The sequence below is a fragment of the Crotalus tigris genome, unplaced genomic scaffold, assembly GCF_016545835.1.
Source record: "Crotalus tigris isolate CLP2741 ecotype Arizona unplaced genomic scaffold, ASM1654583v1 scf7180000024398.1132909, whole genome shotgun sequence".
NCBI lineage: Eukaryota > Metazoa > Chordata > Lepidosauria > Squamata > Viperidae > Crotalus > Crotalus tigris.
In genome coordinates, this window is record NW_024100566.1 from 765,992 (window position 1) to 779,782 (window position 13,791).

Below are 13,791 nucleotides of genomic sequence, written 5' to 3' on the forward strand. Positions count from 1 at the left end.
TTCTATTGCCCTCAATCTTTCCCAGCATTAGGCCCTTTTCCAGTGAATCCTTCCTTCTCATTAGGTGGCCAAAGTACTTGAGTTGCAACTTCAAGATCTGGCCTTCTAAAGAGCAGTCGGGGTTGATCTCTTCTAGGACTGACCGGTTTGAACGCCTTGCAGTCCAAGGGACTCGCAGGAGTCTTCTCCAGCACCGTAGTTCAAAGGCCTCAATTCTTTTGCGCTCAGCCTTTCTTATGGTCCAACTTTCACAGCCATACATTGCAACTGGGAAAACCATGGCCTGCACTATACGCACTTTTGTTGGCAGGGTGATATCTCTGCTTTTTAGAATGCTGTCTAGATTTCCATAGCTTTCCTCCCCAGGAGCAAGCGTCTTTTAATTTCTTGGCTGCAGTCCCCATCTGAGGTGATCTTTGAGCCCAGAAAAATCTTTATAGTAAACAGCTTTAAAAATACTATGCTTTTGAATCAAAGTGTTTGTAAATATAATTGGGTACATTGATGTTACAAACTTTCCTTTGATAGGCATATATAGATTGCACAAAGTGCATTTATTTTTAAAAATGAATACCAAATATTGTCATCAGTTCAGTGCTTCCCCTTTTCAAAGAATAGTTTATAAATTTAAGAATTTTTCAAAAATGATTGCAAATTCTGCATTCAAAAGACTGCATGTTTTACAGCTTGTCTGAAATATCTGTTTACCCAGAAAAAAAATTACTAATGATTTTATAAAAATACTAAAATAAGAGTAGAAGAGGATTTTTTTCCCCAGTTGAGAGCTCTGGCTATACCATTCACAGCATTAAACAGGAGTTAGGAAGGAACTTGCACCTGGAATCAGAGATAATATCTCTTAAAAGTGTTTAAACACTTTAAGCAGCCTTCAGATAATAAAAAAGGAGATGGTTTACAGATGAGGAGCCTTGTTCCAGCGTATTGTTTCCTTTTCTTCCAGTACAAAACAGAATTTAGCATTTGCTGAATAAAACTTGTCAGATTACAACCTGATCACCTCACACTTTGCAGATGTCTGTCTAGAAACTGAGAATAGCATGTGAGAGAGCAGAAATAGCAAAGAATGGGGGCCTCTGTGCCTCCCATATTATCCACAAGAACAACTGTGTGTGCCACACTGTGCAGATTCATAGTCACTGTTGTTTGAATGAAGCAGGTCAAGCAAGCCCGTCCACACTGACAAGTTTTTGACATGTCAAGATCATCACAAAGGTGATAAGGAAGAATGTGGCAATCACGTGGGATCCTACAAAAAAGAAAATTACATTCATATTAGTTATTTCCCTAAAAAAATTATCAAATAATGAGGCTGCCCTGAAAGAAGGGGCATACCAAAAATAGCAAACAATTAAAATTATAATACAGATAGTCCTTGACTTACAACCATTAGTTTAATGATCTTTCAAAGTTCCAATGGCACTGAAAAAAGTGATTTATGGCCATTTTCACATTTACGACCATTGCAGCATCCCCAAAGTCACACAATCAAGATTCGGATGCTTGGCAACTAGTTCATATTTATGATAGTTGCAGTGTCCCAGAGTCATGTGATCACCTTTTGCAACCTTCTGACAACCAGCCAATGGGGAAGCCAGGTTCATTTAACAACCATGTTACTAAATAAATGTGTCAAGAAAACTCACTTAACTGTCTTGTTTAGCAACAGAAATTTTGGGCTCAATTGTGGTCATAAGCCGAGGACTACCTGCACATAAAATTATATGGAGCTATCTCAACAAAGCTCTCATTTGCAACATGAAAATGAACACAGGCCTATCTTGCCACTGCATGAGACAAAATTGCATAATTTGACCATTTTCAGTGGGGAAATGCAATATGAGCACTTGTATTGTGCTTATTAACCATCTAAATTATTTCGGAATATTGGTTTGACTGATTGATTTTATTCGGTGTCTCAGTGGCTTAATGACTTTGAAGATGGTCTTTCCACCAGCTGTTCAAGCCCCAGCACTGCATAGCATGATGAGCTCCTGTCACTCACCTCAGCTTCTCCCCACTGAAGTAAACCACTTCAGTGGGGAGAAGAGCTGGTGCTTTGTGTGGGCGGTCACATTCCTGCCAGTTCTGAATCTACTACTAATCTGAATTAGCTTTGTAGTCTCCTTGCTAGTATAACAGTACCATATATGCTAATAAAGAGTATGTTATAATTAAGCTTTTCAATCAAATATTTCCAATATTCTCAGACTAATATATCTATCTGAGCACCAGTATAAGTCAATATCTTGCTCTGTGACTCTATATGTAAAGCATATATTTCTCTCTCCCTTGTGCAACTGAACCCATTCCATAGCTCTTGTAGCCCATAGCAAACAAACCAAAAAACTTCCCCATCATGCTTCTCATGATTCCTCTGGCCAATTAACATTTTAAACTAGGAAATTGAGAAAATGGTTTAAATTAGAGCCTGCCCCTTTTACCTGTAATTGATGATTGCCCTTGCAGAATATTCTAGTAAAGTCAGTGGTATTTTTAAGTGTATATCAGGAACAAGTGGCTTTGGCTGCTCAAAAGGATTGCCAAATAAATCCAGGCTCTCAAGTGAGAGTTTAGCAAATTCACTGGGCAAAAATGGGAGTTTATTACGCGCCACAGATAAGAAACGGAGATGCGACAATTGACCAATCTTGAATGGCAATCTAATCAGATTATTATCATCTAACTTCAAATGTATGAGTTTCTGCAAGTAGCAAAACTGTGCAGGTAGCGCTTTGATTTTATTCTGGCTGAGATCCAGAGACTGAAGTGATTTTTTGAGAGTTGATTTACATAGAGCCACATTGAATGACTCCAAGTGATTGTCCTGTAGAATGAGCTCCTGAAGGCAAACAATGTCCCCAAGAGTTGCTGGGAGCTGTTTAATACTATTGTGGCTCAAGTCCAGTTTTCGAAGGCTTCTTAGGCAAAGCATACGCATGTCTAGACGAGCTAATTTGCAATAGGAGGCTTGGAGATACTCCAGAGAGTATGGGAAATTCCGAGTTAAAGGATAATCCTTTTTTGATGTTATGGTCATCTTGGTTTTTGGTTTTTCAACTTCAGAGGCCTTTGGTGATATCAGCTTAGAAAGTGGTAAAGTTTCCTCTTTGGTGCCTTGATGAGCTAATTTCACTGCATAAAGGAAAGTCCTCAGCTGACTGACATTTGCCTGCACAGAAAACGATGCACAAAGATAAGTAACATGTATAATTCACTGGGGTTTCTTTGGGACAAGTACATACTTTTCTAAATTATGAAATAAATGCACTGAGGCAGCAAGAAATTATTCCCTTTCTTGGAAAGCAAGAGAGAAAACACAGCAATTTGTAGGGCATTATTTTGATTACAATAATCAAACAGTATTGTCATAGTAGCTTGGAAAAAAACAAAACTGATCCCATAATTGAGAGATAAAAATCCTAAACACATACTAATACAAAAGACACCCTCCACAAACATCTATTCAAAGATATAATCATTGTTTCAACTTTAATTATACTTGAACTTCTGAATGCTTTTATGTACAATCATTAAAACACCTTTAAAACACATTGAAAAGTAGAATTTTTTATTTAATATTTTACCTCATACTAAAACATGACAAGTGAAAACAGTAACTATTATCACTACTAGTGAAAGGTACTATAGCCTTTAATCTGTTCATTACTTTCAAACATATATATGTATATATAGATATGCACTACAGATTAGAAGTTCAAAAGCTGCCAACTGTAATTTCTTACATTTGGAATGTCAGAAAATACATTAGTAAACTTTTTTTCTTGCTGCCTCCAAACTATTGTATACAGGTAATCCCCGTGTTACAAGTGTTCACTTAACACTCGTGTTCACTTAACACTCGTTCATAGTTATGTGATGAGCACCCCTAGTGCTTACGAGCAAGTTACGAATACAGCAGTCGTTTGCCATTACGAGTGACCACAATGGCTCTGCAACATTCACTCTGGTTATTCCCTCCTCGCCCCTGCCCCGGGTCTGTCTAGGCACCAGGTCTTCAATACTCACCCTACGAAGATCGAGATCCTTCGCTTTCTTGGCTGATCCAGACGTTTGGTGCGTTCGCAGAGAATGGAGGCCTAAAGTAATGCAAGATCACACGAGATCAGTCACACGAGATCAGTGGGGCAAGATCTCATGCTACTGATCTCGTGTGATCTCATGGTACTTTGGGCCTCTGTTCTCTGCAACTGAGAATAGAACTGAAGCTGGGGGACACTTCCACGTGCCTCCGGCGGCATTTTCCAGATAGCTGCTGCCCAGATCTAAGGCCAGGGAATTCTTCTGCCCCCCCCCCCCCCGCAGCCCAATCCGGGCTCCAGAATCCTTTTCCAGGCCCAAACAGGCTGCACGAGGGGGGGGGGCGCTGCGGAAGCGTCCCCCAGCCTCAACTCTGGGCAGCAGGAGGAACTGCGGCAGAGAGGAGAAGGATCTTTTCCAGGTGAGTCTGGCATGGCAGAAAGAGAGGGGGAAGCATGTGGTATCTTAGTGGGTCAGGGAGGCCTTGGGAGCTTGTTCCATCAGTAGGCCCTCCATGGTCTTTCCCACCCTGAGATATCTCATGTTCACTTAACAAGCCGTGTGCGTTTTAACAAGGGAGCTGTCAATGCTGCAAATACTGTATATTCTTGCTTTGACAATATGCAAAACTGTTTGGCATTTATTGGGTTAATACTTAGCTTAGACTGGGCGGGGGAAAAAGCCCGGGGAAAGAAAGAGGAAGTAAACTTTTGACCTTCTCACTAATTGGATAATGTGACCTGTGACTGCATGAGAAGGGAGGGGTTGAGCAAGGAAAGCTTGATGCCAGCGACCGGAAGTTCAGATTCTGGCATCAATTAGTCCAATGGTGACCGGCATAATTTGTAGCTCTGCAAATAAAGACTTTAGGAAACATGCCTGAAAGTTCTTTGAAGTGCTTCATTAGTCGGAACATGTGACATCATGCCAGAATCCACACTCTTTTCAAACGATCTACGTCCCGATTTATCAACAGCAGCCTCGGGGGAGATCTCATTATGGAAAAAAGAAAAATTGCCTGAAACCAGCCCCGTAGCTGCAGCAGTTTCCCCGGGGGGGAAAGCGACAGCCAGCAAGCCGGGGGAGGGAGAAATTTGGCAGATTTCCCAGCTGAGAGCGAAGACTTCAAAAGCAGCATGGACAGATAACACAGTTATGGGTGAGTCATTGGAAAGATTTCAAAACTTAGAAATGAGAAACAGAAAACAGTCCCTACAAAGTGAAACCTTCATCCCTAAGAGAGAGAATCCCAGTTTGAATCCTCTGCAACAAAGGGGAAATTGGGTTCCCCAGCAAGTGGCTGATCCATGTCCTCTGAACTTACCACAGCCAATAGAGGCCTTGCAATGCCTTGGGGTGGTACAGAAGCCAGGAAATCAGCAGCTGGGGGGAGAACAGCCACAGCAAGGAGGTTGGCCACAGCCCCCAAACGTGCAACCCCTGGGCATAAATCTGCAGCCAGGTTGGGGCCTACAGCAACTGGGGTGGCCACAAGAGCGATGGGGAGCCCAGCAGGAAGCCTGTCAGACCCTGCCTTTGCCAGCCAGAGACCCCAACCCTGAAGAGAGGGTGAGTTACAGTCTGAGGCATCTGCAGCAATGGGTAGATGGGTTTCCCCAGCAGATGAATGATCAGCAGCAGGGGGTACCATCCAACCCCGCTGGCCAGCAGCCATGGAACCAGCCCCAGTGGGGGCCACAGCAGCCTGTGCTTGCACCACCCTTCAATGCAACGTTTGATGGGGACCCAGAGAAGCTGATTTTTTTCCTCAACCAAGTGCGTTCTCATCTAAATCGCTGGGCCTATCTCTATCCGGAACCAGGGGCCATGGTTGACGTCATTGGGGCCAACCTGGAGGGAGAGGCATCTGAATGGCTGAACAATCTATACAGCGAGCAAGCCCTCGAATTGGAGGATCCCCATCTCTTTCTCTTAGGACTGAGAGAACGATTTGAAGACCCATCCATCGGCCTCAAAGCAGCAGGACAAATTCACAAAATAAAACAAGCAGGGAGGCCTGCCCTGGAGTACGTGCGAGAGTTCCGCAAGATGGCAGGTCGAATAGAGGGGTGGCCTGAGCAGTCCCTCATCCATCACTTCATCGAGGGATTAGATGATCACCTCTCCCAGGCTTGCATCTATCGAGAAGTACCTGATCGGCTGCAGGAGTGGTACCAGACGGCCGTGAAGCTGGATGTTAAGCTCTCTCGCTATAAAAAGCCTCCCCCACAGGAACCCGAACAGCAACCAGAGCTACCTGAACAGCAATCACCCCCACGAAAGCCTTCAACCACTGCAAGGGCTGAGAGACCCAGGCCACCTGCACGCCCTTCCTTCGAGTGTTTCCGGTGTGGACAAGGAGGACACCGAGCGGCCACCTGTCCAGTCCCCTACCCTCGACTGCAGAGCAAGCCAGGACCGGCGATGCAAAAGAAACCTGCTCAGCGGCTACCAAGAGAAAAATCTAATCGACTCACGCAAGAACCAGTCACCCAGGTTACACCCCACACACAGGAGAATGCCAAGACACCAGGTGGACCTGCCCCTGCTCTTCCCTTCTTTGATAGCAACGATGAAGGAGAAAACGACCCAATGGTGAGTCAACAAATCCTGCCTTTTTCACTGCCCGCCAAACTTGTAATCCCTACGTCTGGGGCACAAATAGACTTAAACGTACTAATTGATTCGGGATGTACCCGCTGCATTATTAGTCTGGCGTTTGCCATGAAAATGGGCATAAGGGCAAAACAGCTTTCCAAACCGATTTGAGCAAGCCGATGGCTCCCTGATGGGAGGGACTCTTATTACACAATTAACTGAGCCCTTACGCCTAGAAATAGGTGCACACTGGGAGTTTATTCGTTTCCTGGTGGCTCCAAAGATGACCGAGGCAGTGATCCTAGGACTAGCCTGGTTGGACAAATGGAAGCCGTTTATCTGGTGGGAGAAAGGAATGAGAATTGTGAGACTACCTATAGGGCCTGATCCCCCCATTGATTCAACAGATGTTACCGGGCATCTTAGGCCACCCAATGAGCGAGCGCACATGGCCGTTTCACTGACCCCAGGTGAACCAGTCATCCCCAAAGAATACTTGGACCTGGCGGAGGTGTTCAGTGAAAAAGAATGTGATGCCCTACCCCCTCACAGACCCAATGACTGCTCCATCGAACTGGTGCCCGGAGCCAAACTCCCACGTCCGAGGATGTATGCTATGTCCCCCCTCGAAATGGAGGAGATGCAGCGATATGTGAACAAGAACCTAGTGAGGGGGTTTATTGAACGGGCCAAATCTTCCGTGGGAGCCCCTGTGTTGTTCAAAGAGAAAAAAGATGGGTCTCTTCGTCTCTGCGTAGACTACAAGGGACTCAATGCTGTAAGTGTGGAAAATAAATACCCCCTCCCCCTCCTAAAGGATTTATTGACCCACCTGGCTAAGGGGAGTGTCTTCACTAAGTTAGACCTAAGAGAGGCATACTACCGGGTGAGAATAAAAGAGGGAGACGAGTGGAAAACTGCCTTCAACTGCCCTATGGGGAGCTATCAGTTCAAAGTCATGCCATTTGGACTACAGGGGGCCCCAGCCGTATTTATGCAGTTGATTAATGAGGTTCTACATGATCACTTGTACAAAGGGGTTTTGGTGTATCTTGATGATATCCTGATATACAGCACAAACATGAATGATCACATAAAACTAGTGAGAGAAGTGTTAAAGAAACTATTGAATGCCAAGCTTTATGTCAAATTGTCAAAATGTGAATTTCACCGAACCCAATTAGACTATCTTGGCTACCGAATTTCCAATGAGGGTATTGAAATGGATCCGGCCAAGGTAAAAACTATAATCGAATGGCAACCCCCAAGGACTCGCAAACAGCTCCAAAGCTTTCTGGGTTTTGCCAACTTTTATCGTCAATTCATCCCTTCTTTTGCCGAGATTGCCCTTCCTCTTACAGAACTACTCAAAACAGGCAAAGGAGGAGGGAAGCCACGACCGGGCCAACCACTAGCATGGACAATGAGCTGTCAAACAGCTTTTGAGAATTTAAAGAGACTATTTGCCGCTGAACCGGTTCTAAAGCACCCCTGCCCAGGGGAACCCTTTGTGATTCAAGCCGACGCCAGCGATGTGGCGGTTGGAGCAGTGTTACTTCAAAAGAACAAAAATGGGATCCTGCAACCCTGTGCCTACACCTCTAAGAAATTCACTGAGAGCGAGCGAAGATGGGCAATCTGGGAAAAAGAGGCCTTCGCAATTAGGTGGGCGCTATTGAACTGGCGACACTATCTAGAAGGGAGCAAGGTGCCATTTGAGGTATGGACTGATCACAAGAACCTAGAGGCACTGAAAACTCCTCGCAAATTGTCACCAAAGCAAGTACGGTGGGCACAGTACTTTAACCGCTTCAACTTCACTCTAAAGTACATACCAGGAGGAAAGAACTTTCTAGCTGATGCGCTATCCCGGTTACCCCAGTACAAAAGTGAACGAGAGCAGGTTAACGAGGCAATTATTCCCAATCCACAAACTGTCACTCAACTTACACCTCGCAGGGTCCCCAATCCGGATGACCCTGGAGTGAAGAAAATAAAACGAGAGCTCCTCACTGACCAATGGTTCAAAGATAATCAAGCGTCCCTAACATGCAGGGATGGCTTGGCTTACAAAGGGGGGAAGTTATATTTGCCAGAAGCGCTCCGTCTAAATGCTCTCAAACACAGCCACAATGTAAAGCAGGCTGGACACTTTGGATATTTGAAAACCCTACACCTCACCCGCCGGCAATTTTGGTGGCCGGGGCTGAAAAAGGACGTGGAAAACTTTGTAAAAAGTTGTACTGTATGTGCTACAATGAAAAGAATCCCGGGGAAAACTCCTGGGTTACTGCAACCCGTGGCAGACCCTTCTCAACCCTGGGAAGAAATAGCTATGGACCTTATAGTGGACCTACCTGAAAGTAGGGGAAATTGCAGTACTTGGTACAATGGAAGGGAGACCCATTGTCTGAAGCCACATGGGTGAAATCTAGTGAAGTGAACGCTGACAGATTGATCAAAAGGTTTCATGTGAAACACCCCAACAAACCGAAAGATAACCCTTAACATATGCTTTTGTTTACTTTACAGGTTCTGTCCTTCTTGTAAGGGGGGCCGGATGTCAATGCTGCAAATACTATATATTCTTGCTTTGACAATATGCAAAACTGTTTGGCATTTATTGGGTTAATACTTAGCTTAGACTGGGCGGGGGAAAAAGCCCGGGAAAGAAAGAGGAAGTAAACTTTTGACCTTCTCACTAATTGGATAATGTGACCTGTGACTGCATGAGAAGGGAGGGGTTGAGCAAGGAAAGCTTGATGCCAGCGACCGGAAGTTCAGATTCTGGCATCAATTAGTCCAATGGTGACCGGCATAATTTGTAGCTCTGCAAATAAAGACTTTAGGAAACATGCCTGAAAGTTCTTTGAAGTGCTTCATTAGTTGGAACATGTGACAGGAGCAAGGGAGTAATCTCATTCAAGGTATGAGATTCATTCTACGAGTTTTCGAGTTACGAGTGGAATGGGCAGGCTCCATTTCACTCGTAACTCGAGGACATTTATTCTACTTTGAAATGTTTGAACTTCCCTCCTCCACCTACCCCTCCAATTCAAATGAAACTGCCAAGATACCATCCTTTAAGTTTTCTTTAATTTTAAAGACAAAAATTATGCGACTTAGTTTACTTGCCTCTAGGGTTGATTTCATACCTTGCTGAGACAAATATCCACAGCTGGTTCTTTTAGCCGTACAGTAGCTTTTCCTTCATCCACGAACTTGGTAAAAAGCTGGTCTATGTTCTCTCTCAACTGTTTTTAAAGAAATGAATTGTAGAACCGTGATCAAGCAATCTATCTGAATTTTAAAAGGCTGTGTCTTCATAGGACCAGATTTTGAGACCAAGAAAAGAGAACAGTTCAAAATCCTCTTCATTATTCAAATGATTTTTCAGCTGTATAGCCAAATAAACCACCAGCCTGATTCAGCAAGACTAAAGAAAAATAATGCAATATTTGTGGGAGTCTGATACAGTGCAAAGTCCCCATCTTAAATATTTTTAAATGTGCAAAATCCTGGAATATTAACAAATATTAAAGATGTTTGTTAGTAATGTTATGTCTTATTTATATCTAACCAAATTTTCAAACAGTGTTTGGCAAAACCCTAGATTTCTGAGAAAAAGCTTGATGGTTCTGGACGAGATTAAGGTAAGGGCAAAAATACATTTAAAAAGTTCACTTAAACACCCACAGAAGCCTGCAACAATTTTTATAGGCAAAAGTAGTGACATTCCAATCACTCAACATTGATTTACATGTTTAAAGCATTAACACCCCAAATGATTGTGAAATTTGTTTAAATTTTACAAAATGGATACAAGTATTAAAACAACTTTAAATAAATTACAAGTATATTTTGTTGCAAATTTTCTATCACTAGAGCTTTACCTCTTGGTTAGGGTTTTTCAGAGGTTTTTTTATCCAACAAGTCTCACAGTCTGAAAAATATTGAATACTACTGATGCAAGCTTTTTAATCCCAATATTATACTTTTGAAACTCTATCTTATTTATTATGATTAAATAATTATGTGACTAAATGAAGATTTGTTTTATTATTGATATTTTGTGGTTGAAGTCTGTGTACAGGAACCCTGGTTGACAATGTTCTTGTAAATAAATAAATGCAATCTTTCTCATCTCTTTTACAAATTCTTTACTCTTTGTCATCTACATAAATTAACACTATCAAAGCAGTGCTTGGTGTTCCTATTTACCAATACTGAAATGCTTAGCTATTTCTAAAATTATTATCTTGCTGGTTCAAATAGGTTTTAATGACATTTATGCACACTTGCAGTTGATTTGGTGTATATTTTAGATGCAGATACCTCAATATTTGACTTACATAGCACACTAAAATTACAAACTGTTTTGTACATGCTTCTGAATCAGTCTTGGTTCCTGGTGACTACATAGACAAATGCAATTTTCTTGGCAACATTTTCAGAGGTCCCAATGAAGGAGAATATTTGTAGCTCAGGGTTGAAATGAGGGATCCTTGGTGCTCTTTGAGCTTGCTTGTTTTCTTGCAGACGTTTCATTACCCAAACTAGGTAACATCATCAGTGCTAGTAAGGAGTGCTGCTTGCTGTCAGTTAATATTCTATGTCTTGCCTGTCTATATGGATGGGGGCAATCCATGAACACCAACTGGCAGTCAAAAGGCATGACGAAAATTCTTTAATTTCACAAAATATAGACAGATTTAACCATAGTTTCTATTGGGAAAATGTGACAATCCTAGACCAGGCCAAATCCAAAAATGCCAGGGAATTTCTAGAAGCCTGGCACTCTGACAAATCAGCCATCAATAGACACATAGACATTAACAACATCTATAGATTATGCAAAAGAGACAATCAACCAGCCCAAAAGAGAAAGACTCCTCCACCAGTAATCAACATTCAGATCAGCATAATTAGCTTCAAGGTCAACTTCAGACCAACAATCAAGTAAGCAATACCCCAATCAAGAACCTGCCACAGAGCCATTAATAAACAGCCCAACTAAAGAATCCTTAAGACTGCCCCGACCCACCCAGATAGGCAAGACACCAGAATATAAACAGACAGCAAGCAGCACTCCTTACTAGCACTGATGATGTTACCTAGTTAGGGTAATGAAAGAAAACATTGCAAGAAATGCAAGAAAACAAGCTCAGAGAGCACCAAGGACCCCTCATTTTCAGAGGTATTTTGCTACTTAAGGCTGAGAGAGAATGAATAGTCCTAAATAATCCAGCTAGCAACCATGCCTCAAACAGGACTAGAACTCAAGTTTCCCTGCTCCTAGTCCAGCAACTAAATCACTAGATCAAACTGACAAGGTGATCACAAACCAGCTAATCAGTTTCACCAATTACAGTATTTTGTGTTAATCTACTCTATGTAATTTGTATTTAAAGTGTCACACAAACTGTGAAAACTGGATTGAGTAGTTTACTGTTGTATTTCATGCAAACATATAGTGCATCCATTCTACATATAATAAATCTGTATCTAATTCAAGGGAAGCATTTATCTCATTAGGATACTTTTCTCTCTGTTTTAACTCTCTTCTCAAGTTCTCATCCTAGCTCTCATCTCAGATCTCCTGACAATACCTGCTGCTAACAGTTCATGTTTGTTCTGTTTAGATCGTGATCATTATCTCCAAGCTCTTGCTTTCATTGTTGCTTAGTGTATAAGCTTTTAAGGACTATCTGCTTTTGTAGGAAGTGTATTCTCCAATAGGACATGTTCTGGGTATCTGTGCTAAGGAGTGTTGGGCTCATGGGGCTCAGGAAGAGAGCTTTTTCTGCTGTGGTGTCTGCTTTGTCAAACATTATTCCATCTGAGATTAGGTTAGTTTTAATCCTTGCCTTTCGCAAGACCCTTATAATCTTGGCTTGTTTCTGAACCTGGGGCCCTGGAAGAGTGATAAAGCCTACTAAAGCCCTTTGGTTTTGTTGATGGTTGATGCCCAGCTGCTGTGTGTCTTTATATTATGCATTTATTCTATTTTATTCTACATATTTCTTTTACCTGGGGTCATGTTGTGAGACAGGTGGCTATATAAATCGAATAAATGAATGAAGATGCTGGCTTAGAAAACAGGAAACAGAGTTCTAGTCCTACTTTTAAGCATGATAGATAGATAGATGATAGACAGATAGATAGATAGAAGATAGATAGATAGATGTTTAAGATATAGAAAGAGCCTATTCAGCTGCTATTAGCATCTATCAGCAAGACAAGATCGTGAATTATTGCTATAGTTTCTTAAGAGGGATCAACTCAAACAAAATGCGGCGTTAAAGGGACCATGCAGAGTTCGGACTAGGCGGAGGACCCAAGACCGAGGAAAGGAGTAAAAGACACCGACCCCCTTCTCTCTTCGCGGTTCCTCACCTGGTATTTGGCTCCAGGGCGGTGGCGAGCAGTGCTGACCAGAAGCCAGACGCCTCCGTCTCCTCCGGTTGGCTTCCCCAGGGCGAGCAGAGCCCTGACAGCGCGTCCCGGGCCCCGCATCCCCGCTGAGGGCAGCAGGCGATTCATTACCAGCACATCGCAAGGGAGGCGCATTTCCGACGAGCTCTGCTAAGCGTCTGACCAACTCTTTCAAAACAGACCGGCTGAGAGGAAGGCGCTTCCCGCCACCTGCGCGCGCAACCCTCTGAGGAGAAGGCGGAGCCTTTCTTTTTCCGTCCCTTTCACGCTTGCGCAGAACTTGAGCCAATCTGCTTACTTGATTGCATGTTCCTGTGTCTGATTTCTTTTTGCTTCCGCGCCGACTCATTCTGAACGCGAGCTTTTTTTTTTTTTTAACCGTGCCGGGATTATCGTGATTATTTATCAAGTCGACATCGATTTACAGTGGCTTTGTGAAGAATTGTCCTGAACCGAGTTCAGGAAAAATTAAAGATATAAGTACAGATTAGGTGAGACCTGGCTCAAAAACAGTAATTGTGAGAGGGACCTAGGAGTCCTAGTGCACGATCACTGGACTATGAGCCAGCAATATGCTGGGTTGCATAAACAGAGGCATAGAATCAAGATCACGCGAAGTATTAATACCGCTTTATAAAACCCTAGTGAGACCGCACCTGGAATACTGCAACCAATTTTGGTCACCATACTACTAAAAAG

At 42.9% G+C, this 13,791-nt stretch overlaps 1 protein-coding gene across 2 annotated transcripts; it reads right to left on the reverse strand.

The window, feature by feature from the left end:
• Positions 1–312: 312 nt before the first annotated feature.
• LRR1 (leucine rich repeat protein 1) lies at positions 313–13,439 on the reverse strand. 2 transcript variants are annotated; one of them, XM_039329511.1, is made up of 4 exons: positions 13,054–13,437; positions 9,813–9,911; positions 2,463–3,190; positions 313–1,267 (listed from the first exon to the last, which is right to left on the reverse strand). In XM_039329511.1, the coding sequence occupies exons 1-4, from the start codon at positions 13,225–13,227 to the stop codon at positions 1,015–1,017; spliced, it is 1,254 nt and encodes a 417-aa protein (XP_039185445.1). In that variant the 5' UTR covers positions 13,228–13,437; the 3' UTR covers positions 313–1,014. The 2 variants fall into 2 exon arrangements, with proteins under 2 accessions (XP_039185445.1, XP_039185446.1); XM_039329512.1 differs by lacking the exon at positions 9,813–9,911 and having other exon boundaries at positions 13,054–13,439.
• Positions 13,440–13,791: the final 352 nt, after the last annotated feature.

Coding starts and splice junctions, on each gene's coding strand:
- LRR1 (XM_039329511.1), bottom strand. CDS start 13,227: ATGCGCCTCCCTTGCGATGTGCTGGTAATGAATCGCCTGCTGCCCTCA. Junction 3,191..9,812: donor TGGATATTTGTCTCAGCAAG/GTATGAAATCAA, acceptor TTTTCTGTGCAG/GCAAATGTCAGTCAGCTGAG. Junction 1,268..2,462: donor AGGGCAATCATCAATTACAG/GTAAAAGGGGCA, acceptor TCTTTTTTGTAG/GATCCCACGTGATTGCCACA.